We start from the raw sequence: 12,771 nt of genomic DNA on the forward strand, positions 1-12,771 counted from the left end.
TAATGTTTTACTGGCATATATGCAGTATGAGTGGCCTATTAAAAAGCATATGGGGCAGTTTACAATTTACTATATGAAGTTATCTTTGTAAATTGCCCAATTGTGTGATTATGAAATCTAAATTTAATGATAAATGTAATTTCTAAGCATTGTCCTTTCATTTACCACACACCTCCTATAGAAATAGCAAAATACAGAGAAAGCAAATTCTCAATTTATTTTTAGCAACCTGTCCTGAGCTACAACAACATGATACAGTATAATCCATTACAGACGTATTCTTCCCAAATGTGGTCTAATGATAAATGAGAGAGAGAGAGAGAGAGGATACTGTTAAATAGATGGTTTCTTTAATAAAACGAGGTTACAGAGTGACATTCAATGATATTGCTTCAGTAGCCTACAGTACAGAACCCAACATGTGTTCTTTAACGTAATGTTTTAACGCTTTTCTCATGAGAATGTCACCAAACATATCAACCCATTTTGGGAACCTGAGTCTTTTCAAAAATCCATTCACAATGTCAAGAAATTAACTACAACTCAATGCTGTACAAACATTCCACAATGGAAACTATAGCAGAAATGGACGGACTACGCGAGTACCTGGGTAATAGTCATCTTCATAGCAGAGAATAGCCATCAAACCTATAATATACATGAATGGGGGACGGACGTATGCGGTAGTAATAGGTAGGATGCAGCCCGGTTCAGTGTGCTTGGAGGAGCAGTGCTGCAATGCTGTTGTAATAGAAGTGCATAGGGGGGCGGAGCCATAGTACAGAACTTGAGCTTGGCAAACTGGCGGCCATCTTTGCTCCATTCCAACAGCATCCTGCTGTTTCATCGAATGCTCTTGTCTTGGAACTAGGAGCTTAGGAATCACAAGCTTTAGGTTCAAGGCGGGATAACTTCAAAATGGTGGCACCCGCAACGGCCAGTTTGGCCACAGTCTGTGTTCTAATGGCTCTCTGAGTGGATTTGGACGGATAGCTGCATAATAGTATAATATATCTCTAATATATCATAGAGAGGTAAATATAGTATGTGGGCCAGGTAATACAGGCATATGTTCAGTGTAGTTTAATAGATATTGAGAATGAATCGGACGATTACATACAGTATATATTATCTATGGACACAGTGGGGGGGGGGTTTGGGGGGAGGTGTACAGTGTATGTCTGTGTAACGGGTGGGTAGGTTGGGTGGTGGAGGGTTGTCTGTAACGGGTAAGGGTCATTTGGGTGGGTGGGCAGGTAGGTTGGGTGATGACTGACTACTTGAAGTGGCCGAGGGCTGGAGGAATCTTGATGTCCTGCCCCTTCTCCAGCTTCTTCTCACACTCCACCAGGTAGTTGACTCCATCGATCACCTCCTGAACCAGCTGAACCTGAGGGACACAGATGAACACACAAACACATCGACAATCAGCTGAGTCGCTGAGTCTCTCTCTCTCTCTCTCTCTCTCACTCTCTCTCACTCTCACTCTCTCTCACTCTCTCTCTCACTCTCTCTCTCACTCTCTCACTCTCTCTCTCACTCTCTCTCACTCTCTCTCTCTCATCCTCAGACATTGCATGAGCATTGGATGTGAGTAGAGTAATCTCCAGGAACATGAATGAACAAGGAGATCAGGGGATTGTTACCACCAACCCCTTGAACATCATTGAGGTTTCTTTTTAGCTCCTTTCTAGGTTAATGTCAATAATCATTGGCCCATTGCAATCGGTATCAGACAATTTGGACAAGTTTGCAATCAATCCAATTGTATTTTTCCAGCTGATGCAGACAAATGTTCTACTTAGCAATCCCCTGCTTCACACCGACACAGTTACACGCTTAGCTATTAGCTAACAATATGTCCTAGCGTTAGTCGTAATGTTCATAGCTAATACTCGCTATAATGTTTGGTAGCTAATGTTAGCGCTACACTGTAGGATTGACCAGGAGCACAGAATGACATTGAAAACAGGAGAAGACATCTTTAATACCACTGGCCATTTATACCACATGCTTATATAGGATGGAACAATACAAAACACAGTCTGTAGTAGCTGAGCAGCACTGTGTGAACTCCTCCCAGGACCACTGAAGAGTATACTGTCAACGGAGACACACACAATAGAATTGTTCCATTGTATGTCCACAGGCATGACAGCATGAGCAGGAACACAACAGAGGACACAACACAGACAGATGTTATAACCAAGTCTCCTCTTCTAGCCTCTCAGTACATTTCCACGGCTAGGTCTCTGAGCACAACCAGGCCAAGTCTTCTCTTCGAGCCTCTCAGTACATTTCCATGGCTAGGTCTCTGAGCACAACCAGGCCAAGTCTTCTCTTCGAGCCTCTCAGTACATTTCCATGGCTAGGTCTCTGAGCACAACCAGGCCAAGTCTTCTCTTCGAGCCTCTCAGTACATTTCCATGGCTAGGTCTCTGAGCACAACCAGGCCAAGTCTTCTCTTATAGGCTCTCAGTACTCAGCATTGGCTCACTTCCTTGGTTCAAATCTTTCATATGCACGGTTTCATTAAGCTAACAACAGTGCAACAGTGTACGCAGTCTGATGTATTTCACAATTCCCACAACACTTGCACCACTCTTGCATTGTGCCGTGTATGTTTTTTTTTTTTATCCACTTTTTCTCCCATTTTCTATATTTTCTCCCATCCCAATTTCGTATCATCCAATTCAACCCTCCCCTGTCACAAACGCTGTTTCTTGCCTCCCACAAGCCGGCTGCAATGTGGACTAAGTCATACATAGCACAAGTCCCCTCCGGTACTTGAGGTAACAGCAGTCGCATCTTTTCACCTGCGCAGCTCAATCTCTCAGTGGCGAGGAGTAACGCGTGGGAGGCTCACGCTGCCCCCGACACTTCCTGATTCTACAGCGCAGGCGCACCAACCGACCTGTAGGAGTCGCTGTCCACAACGCCCGATCCCCACCCATCAGTTTCCCACCCCCTAATACGGCCAATGTGTATTAGTACGGACGACCAGCTAAACTGAAAGCAAATGTGGAGCGCTGGGCTCGAACAGGCAAGCCCAGCGTCTCCAGATTTCGTGGCGAGCGCCTTGCCCACTACGCCACGTAGCCGCCCCATTGTGCCGTGTATGTTTAAAATCTGACAGTCTTTCTTCCTGTTTCTACTGTAATTACTATGTTACTCCTCATACTGTAATTACTATGTTACTCCTCATACTGTAATTACTATGTTACTCCTTATACTGTAATTACTGTTACTCTTCATACTGTAATAATTACTATGTGTTACTCCTCATACTGTAATTACTATGTTACTCCTCATACTGTAATTACTATGTTACTCCTCATACTGTAATTACTATGTTACTCCTCATACTGTAATTACTATGTCACTCCTCATACTGTAATTACTATGTTACTCCTCATACTGTAATTACTATGTTACTCCTCATACTGTAATTACTATGTTACTCATCATACTGTAATTACTATGTTACTCCTCATACTGTAATTACTATGTTACTCATCATCATTAGGTGGCTTCTTCGTTCCGAAGGTTGCCTATCACTCTCCAACCCATTCTGTCCCCACTTCTTCTCTCCAACTCTGTGACTCCGCCTCTCACTCCACTCCAATCACAGACGTCGTCTACCCAGCCTCTTCTTGGTCTTCCACTTCCTCTCTTTCCATCCACCTTCCCCATCACCACCTTCTTGAACATCTCCCCGCTGGATCCTCTCAGAACATGCCCGCACAACTCCATCTTTCTCTTTTTCAACCTCTCCAGCAGCTGTCCTCCTTGCATATCCGCTCTTCTCAGTACCTCCTCATTCTTGATCTTATCCTTCCATGTTATCTTCAGCATCTTCCTCAGTGTCCACATTTCAAAAGAGTCTATCATCCTCTTTGCCTCTTCATTCAGCGTCCATGCTTCTGCTCCGTATGAAAAGACTGACATAACATACGTTTCCAAAATCCTGGTCTTCGTTTTCCAACTTATGTTTCTTCTCAATAATTCTTTATGGTTCCAGAATGCGCCCTTTGCAATTCCGGTTCTTCTCTTAATGTCCATGTTAGCTCTTCCACCTTCACTGATCCAGCTTCCAAGGTACATGTACTCCTTCACTTGTTCAAGTTTTTCTCCATCCACCTGTATTTTACAAACGGTTCCTGGTGTTTTTTCAATGATCATTACTTTAGTTTTCTTTGTGTTTAGCGACATTCCATAGTTTTTGCATTCGACATTCAGCTTATTCATCATGTCCTGTAGATCTTCTTGACAGTTACAGACTATAGCAGTGTCATCCGCGTATCTTATATTGGTGATGTTCTCTTCGCCAAGTTTTACTCCTTTCCCTCCTCTCAGACCTTTTTTCATCAGTGATTCACTGTACATATTAAAGAGTACAGGGGACAAGATGCATCCTTGTCTTACACCCTTCTCCACCGGGAAGTCTCTTGATTTCTCCTTTCCTATTCTAACATTAGCCTTCTGCCTCCAGTATAAGTTGGCAATTATTCTTCGGTCAGAAACTGGTATTTTGAATTCTTCCATTGTTCTCATCAATGTTGTATGTTCAACTCTGTCGAAGGCCTTCGTGAAATCGATGAAGCAAATATACAGCTTCTTCTGTTGGTCTATCGATTTTTCACCAATGATTCTGAGTTGGCAGATTGCATCTCTTGTTCCTTTCCTTTACTCCTCATACTGTAATTACTATGTTACTCCTCATAATGCGCACATGCGCGCGCGCGCGCACACACACACACACACACACACACACACACACACACACACACACACACACACACACACACACACACACACACACACACACACACACACACACACACACACACACACACACACCACACACACACACACACACACACACACACACACACACACACACACACACACACACACACACACACACACACACACACACACACACACACACACACACACACACACACACACACACACACACACACACACACACACACACACACACACACACACACACACACACACACACACACACACACACACACACACACACACACACACACACACACACACACACACACACACACACACACACACACACACACACACACACACACACACACACACACACACACACACACACACACACACACACACACACACACACACACACACACACACACACACACACACACACACACACACACACACACACACACACACACACACACACACACACACACACACACACACACACACACACACACACACACACACACACACACACACACACACACACACACACACACACACACACACACACACACACACACACACACACACACACACACACACACACACACACACACACACACACACACACACACACACACACACACACACACACACACACACACACACACACACACACACACACACACACACACACACACACACACACACACACACACACACACACACACACACACACACACACACACACACACACACACACACACACACACACACACACACACACACACACACACACACACACACACACACACACACACACACACACACACACACACACACACACACACACACACACACACACACACACACACACACACACACACACACACACACACACACACACACACACACACACACACACACACACACACACACACACACACACACACACACACACACACACACACACACTAATGGCAGAGGCAACCATACAAGGTGCCAACTAGCCCTCCCCGGAACACTTAGCTTAGGTTAGGTTCAGTTGCTCAAGGACACTTCAACATGCTGCCGGGAGGAGTGGGGATTGAACCAGGAACCTTCACATTACCAGATGACCACGTTACCTCTTGACCCACTGACTTAACTTTGTGGTTTTGTAAAGCACTTTGGTTGCAAATTATTATTATTATTATTTTAGTGCTATATAAGTAAACGTGTCCTGCCCTACCTCAGACTTTCCCAGGCGGTCCAGGTTGGAGATGTCGAAGGTGCTGCCCACGGCCGCCGTGTCCACCCCTCCTGTCCCTCTCTTCTGCAGACGCAGGTTGTCCAGGATCTTACTCAAACGGGTGTCCTGGGTGGGTGGGTGGGACACTGTGCTAACTGGGCTTACTGACAGGAAACACCTTATGGGTCGAACACTTTGCTAACTGGGCTTACTGACAGGCAACACCTTATGGGTCGAACACTTTGCTAACTGGGCTTACTGACAGGCAACACCTTATGGGTCGAACACTTTGCTAACTGGGCTTACTGACAGGCAACACCTTATGGGTTGAACACTTTGCTAACTGGGCTTACTGACAGGCAACACCTTATGGGTGGGACACTATTAACTGGGCTTACTGACAGGCAACACCTTATGGGTCGAACACTTTGCTAACTGGGCTTACTGACAGGCAACACCTTATGGGTGGGACACTATTAACTGGGCTTACTGACAGGCAACACCTTATGGGTGGGACACTATTAACTGGGCTTACTGACAGGCAACACCTTATGGGTGGGACACTATTAACTGGGCTTACTGACAGGCAACACCTTATGGGTGGGACACTATTAACTGGGCTTACTGACAGGCAACACCTTATGGGTGGGACACTATTAACTGGGCTTACTGACAGGCAACACCTTATGGGTGGGACACTATTAACTGGGCTTACTGACAGGCAACACCTTATGGGTGGGACACTATTAACTGGGCTTACTGACAGGCAACACCTTATGGGTGGGACACTATTAACTGGGCTTACTGACAGGCAACACCTTATGGGTGGGACACTATTAACTGGGCTTACTGACAGGCAACACCTTATGGGTGGGACACTATTAACTGGGCTTACTGACAGGCAACACCTTATGGGTGGGACACTATTAACTGGGCTTACTGACAGGCAACACCTTATGGGTGGGGCACTGTGCTAACTGTTTGTGTCCACAGCATGTGTGTTTTCAGTGAGTCTGGACCTTGCTGAGGTTGGGCAGCTTGACGTGGACCCCAGCGCGGAGCCCTGTGCCCAGGTTGGAGGGACAGGTCAGGATGTAGCCTATCTGCTCGTTCCACATGAACTCCCAGCCTTTCTCCTGAACCAGATGCTCCACCTGAGTGAGACGGGGAGGAGGGGGGAAACAGTGAGTGAGTTGATGTAAACATACTGTAGTAGAAACACTGGTTCTCACTCCGTCGTCCAGGGGTCAGGGCATAGCGCCATGAATACACAGATTCAACCAAGATTGTCCGTTGTGCACTTTTTTCACAAACAATCTTTTTGGACGGTCGCTGTTCAGAGGGCGCAGGGTGTTGTCTTCATATGAATCTCACCCGGGTGGCAGAATTTTTGCCCATTACAAAAGGTGTTCCACAAGGATCGATCCTAGGCCCTGTTTTATTTACTATTTATATTAATGATATTATTCTGTCCTTGAAGGGCTGTCAAGCGCATTTATATGCGGATGACACAATTATCTATTGTACCGCAGATTCTGTACAATTAGCTACTGACAACTTACAACATGCATTTAATGCTCTGCAAGATAAGCTTATAGGCCTTAAACTTGTATTAAATGCAAGCAAAACTAAATTCATGGTGTTCTCCCGGGCCAGAAATATAGATCAAAATAATTTACTTATATCGACTAGAAATGGGTCTGATATAGAAAGGATAACTGAATATAAATATCTTGGAATCTGGCTCGATGATAAATTTTTGTTTAAATATCATATAAACAACCTTGCCAGTAAATTGAGGCAAAAAATTGGTTTCCTGTACAGGAATAGATCTAGTTTCCAAATGATATGTAGAAAGAGGGTTATTGAAGCAGTCTTTCTATTTGTCTTGGATTATGGAGATGTGATTTATAGAAATGCTGCCCCTTCGTCTCTCAAACCACTAGATTCTGTTTATCATTCTGCTCTTAGATTCATCACTGGTGACAAATATGATACACACCACTGCATCTTATATGAGAAAATGGGTTGGTCTTCTCTGGCAGATAGGCGAAATCAACATTGGTGTTTATTAGGGCTGTCAGTTTATTGCGTTAATTAGATAAAAAAGAAAATTAAACATTGTTTTTATTGCAATTTTTTCTTTTACACAAACATACATATACCGACAATAGCACATGACAAAAATAAAAAAGACACCCTTCAATCCCCTCCCTTCCCTAATTATAATAATTACACAGCAAATTATCACGTTATGAAAATTAAATCTAAATTAATAAAAAAATATTTTTTATTCTTTTTTATTACATTTTTTTAATATTTTTTTTATCTCATTCATTCCATAAGAACGTAGACTACACGTTTATAGACTTTTTTTTTAATATGGTCCATTTGCATGTTCTTGGTATCTGATTCTAGGGACATCTATGGATCTCAGGGAATGTATTCCCAGTGTCAGAAATACTGTGTCTGTTACTAGGCTTGAGTAAATTGTAATGAACCAAATGAGAATATCAATGCATTTTTTTTATCTTTGACTGTGAATAACACCATGCTAAAATTGACCAGACCTGAAAAATCTAAGCAAATGAATAAATGGAAGATGATTAAACAGAAGGTTTTGTAGATACAGTACTGAATTCTGCCATCCGGACACAAGCCATTTGAAATATGATTATAGAATATAGAATATCAGGCCTAAAATGATTATGTGATTCAAATGCGATTATTTAGATTAATTAATTACAAATCCTGTAATTAATTAGACACATTTTTTTTTATCGAATCCAGTACTAGTATTTATTTATCCTTAAGGCCATTAACGGGAAATTACCTCCTTATCTCACATCACTATTAGTTCAGAACACTAGACCCTATATGACTCGCTCTAATGATTGGCTTACACTGGAGGTCCCCCATGTACAGACCCAACTTGGAAAATCAGCCTTTCATTATAGTGCCCCTACTACATGGAACTCTCTTCAGCTCTCACTGAAGATGAAACTACCTATAACGCAGGGGAAGTTTAGAGGTTTACTTGCAGGCCTGCCTGCGACAGTCTAACTGTTTTTCTTAGCCTACCGTACTTATATTAGTTTAGGCAGTATATAGTCTTTCAGGTGTTTCGCACATTGGTCTTTGTTGTCGTCATTTGGGACACAGTTTCCGGTGGGGAGTGTCGTGGCTGGAGGGGGACGCGGGTAGTTTGAGTGTACTTGGATTGTTTGTGTGTAGTAGTGGGGGTGTCGTTTCTGTGGGCTGCTTTGTTGCCTCTGGTCCTGGTGGCCTTGCCATTGCGGGGGGATCAGTGGATTCTATGTTTTTGCTTTCGGATTCTATGGGGGGGGGGGGGGGGGGGGGGCTGGCCGGGGTCCTTCGGGGTGCATGCGGGGGGCTGGTGTTCAACTCTGGGGGAGGTCTGGGGGGGGTTTAGTTGGAGCCTATGGTGCCTGTGGCTTCGACTGGACCTTTCCTGGGCCTTCCCCGGAGTTTGGTATTGGTCTCTTGCGTGTGCTTTGGTGGATTTTTGGTTGGTCTTCAGCGTTGTGCTCCCTCGGTTCGCTGGCTGGTTTTGGGGTTCCTTGCGTGGGGGGTCCCGGAGGTCCCGGGGGTCCCGGTGTCGTCTGGGCCAACGTCAAGGCGTTGTCTAACGTTATCTAGCTGGCTAGCTACTGATAGCTCATAACATCATTGGCGTTAGTTTTTGCAGCTGTGGCTAACGTTAGCTAGCTGTTGTGCTCACGGAGGAGACAAAACTGGGAACGAGGTTACAATGGAGTGGAGCTAACTAACTGTACAAATCGATGTGATTGGCTGAGACTGTATTTTTTACGGTTGGCTGCCTGGCTGTTGTGGATTCGGGGAGCCAGCTAGCAGCTAACATCAACTCAACGTCAACACTCTGTTGAACAAACAATATGGTCCGTGTGGAACCCTTATCCCCAACACATAGTTCTGTGTGTGAATTATGTTGAGCCACGACAAAAGATGAATCCAAAGTTTAATCCAGTAAGAATAGTACTAGGCTATATAACATACATCTTTGCAAGTAGATTACATTAGCAAAATGCCCTTTTGACATGTAGCCTACATAATCATGAAAGTTTATTTGGAAGTATTTTATATTGTGTACTTAGTTTGAAAGTGGTCAGACAGTTCCCTCTGTGTGTAATACAGACAGTCTTCACACATTCATAAATAACACTTACAGAAAAGCTTATTGTGCACTGTAATAAGTTTTGTTCAATGGGGGATTTTTTTATGTACCAAATACCGTGAAACCGTGGTATTTTTTACCAAGGTTATCGTACCCTCAAAATGTCATACCGGCACATGCCTAGTCTACACTATAGGCTACACTACTAGGTCTACACTATACTATAGTTTAAGGCTACTTTCACTGTTTTACTGCATTACAGTACTGTTATATTGTCGTTTTTTTATCAATAAAAAATGTATTACATATATATTGTTGGTGCTCCATACATTTTGGTGGGTGCTCCTAAATTTTAGCTGGTGCTCCCAACTTTTTGAAGTTGGGAGCACCAGTGCTACCAAGATTTTTTTTGAATTTCGAGCCCTGGTGTGAGGTGTTTGGGGGTCTGACTGTTCCGGGGGGGTTCACATGCCTTCGAGCGACATTATACTATTGTACTTATTTTATGCCTATTCTTAAATCTGCATGTCTACATAAAAAAAAATTGTGTGCTGATTTTATGCCCATGTTCATTTTTATTTTATTTTTAAATTTTTATACTAATTGCTGTGGTGCTATGTAGATAGCTATTAATATTTATTATTGTTATATTGTAAAAATGTGTGCATTGAAATGTCTGTAAAGTCTCGACTGACCTCAATTGTAATTTCGAGAATAAATAAAGGTTGATGATGATGTTATGTTAAATATGGGGAAACTGTGATTTTTGCAAATTTCCTGAGATATGTAAATTTTCAATACATTTGAAAATTGCCTCCATGTGCTTTTATATTTTTACATGCAGACTTTTTGCAGAGTGAATTCTTGGTTTCTTGGTGGTCGAGGTGGCTGCATATTTGTCTTCCATTGTTGCAAAACAATGCCCTGTGTTCTTTGCACGAATAAACTATCACGTCTCGTTCGTTTCAAGGTTTCTACCTCTGGTATCGCAAGAAGGCTGAATGTGTGTCTCACATTGTTGCTTTAAGGTAAGGGTTAGGTTCATAAGCAAACATACATAAAAAGATGTGGAAAATTGGATCGGATTAGGATTTAAACCAACAAATGTTCACTGTATGTCTTGTTAACAGGTTATTGGCTTCAAAGATCATTTATCAATCTGATGTGTACACACCACAAACCGCCTGGGCCGGGCCTTTATACCGGCAGCCATCAGGCTCTACAACAAAGGGCTCGGGAGGCCGGTTCTGCTGCCAGAACTATCACTGTCTCAACTCGGGACATGAGAACTAGAGAGACTCACATCACTGTACTGACTATCTTGTTTCTTTGCACTAGAGACTCATATCACTGGATTATCTTGTGTTTGTACTTTTTATATTACTATATTGTATTTGTATCTATACTTTAAGTGTATCTATAGTGTATATAGATACTGGACTGTATGGGACTGTGAAGCTATGCATCCCCCACCCTGTACCCCCCCCCCCCCCCCCATGCCGCATTTCCCCAAGGGGATCAATAAAGGATCATCTTATCTCTTACATACGTATATCCCAGGAAATGTGCATAACAGTTTTTCCACATTTACCGTAACATATAAAGTATGAACTACTTGTGTATATGCAATATGTACTACTTGTGTATACAGTATACACTACTTGTGGAAATACAGTATGTACTACTTGTGTATACAGTATACACTACTTGTGGAAATACAGTATGTACTACTTGTGTATATATACAATATAGTTGGCACTACTTGTGTATATTGTATACAGTAGGTACTACTTGTGGAAATACAGTACAGTATGTACTGCTTGTGTATATACAGTACAGTAGGTATTATTTGTGTAAATACAGTACAGTATGTAGTATGTACCACTTGTGTAAATACAGTATGTACTACATGCACAAGCATAATGTATGTTTATTCACTGGTGCATTTATTAGATTCATGCTCAAATGTGCTCTCATACACACACATTGAATGCTTGTATTTATATCCAGCTTCTCAAATCCCATACAAAAGGATATAGACCAGATGCAGATGGTGAGGCAGTTTGCAGCATGAATGGGGGCCTTTTTTCTACATGTATGATTCATTTGCACAATAAACTAATAAATAATGTATAATAGGGCTTATAATTAGCACATGTTATGAGCCAAACGCTGGTAAGATGTGGTTGCAGCTGGTAAGATGTGATTGTTGCTGGTAAAAGTAAGATGTGATGTGTAAGATGTGGTTGTAGCTGGTAAGATGTGATTGTTGCTGGTAAGATGTGGTTGTAGCTGGTTAGATGAGGTTGTAGCTGGTTAGATGTGGTTGTAACTGATAATAATGTGGTTGTAGCTGGTTAGATGAGGTTGTAGCTGGTTAGATGAGGTTGTAGCTGGTTAGATGTGGTTGTAGCTGGTTAGATGAGGTTGTAGCTGGTTAGATGTGGTTGTAGCTGGTTAGATGAGGTTGTAGCTGGTTAGATGAGGTTGTAGCTGGTTAGATGAGGTTGTAGCTGGTTAGATGTGGTTGTAGCTGGTTAGATGAGGTTGTAGCTGGTTAGATGAGGTTGTAGCTGGTTAGATGAGGTTGTAGCTGGTTAGATGTGGTTGTAGCTGATAAGATGTGGTTGTA

The 12,771-nt window shown here is 42.8% G+C and overlaps 1 protein-coding gene across 1 annotated transcript in view; it reads right to left on the reverse strand.

Moving 5' to 3' along the window:
* Window positions 1–304: 304 nt before the first annotated feature.
* The window catches only part of LOC311244965 (creatine kinase U-type, mitochondrial-like), a 37,469-nt gene continuing 25,002 nt past the window's right edge, over window positions 305–12,771 (reverse strand). The window contains exons 8-10 of the mRNA XM_084334679.1: window positions 7,003–7,137; window positions 5,984–6,109; window positions 305–1,390 (exon numbers count right to left, since the gene is read on the reverse strand). Coding sequence (XP_084190805.1) covers window positions 1,277–1,390; window positions 5,984–6,109; window positions 7,003–7,137 — 375 coding nt within the window. The 3' untranslated portion in view covers window positions 305–1,276. The remainder of the gene's footprint in view (window positions 1,391–5,983; window positions 6,110–7,002; window positions 7,138–12,771) is intronic.

Source organism: Notolepis coatsorum, assembly GCF_963971535.1.
Source record: "Notolepis coatsorum genome assembly, chromosome: 18".
NCBI classification, from domain to species: Eukaryota; Metazoa; Chordata; class Actinopteri; order Aulopiformes; family Paralepididae; genus Notolepis; species Notolepis coatsorum.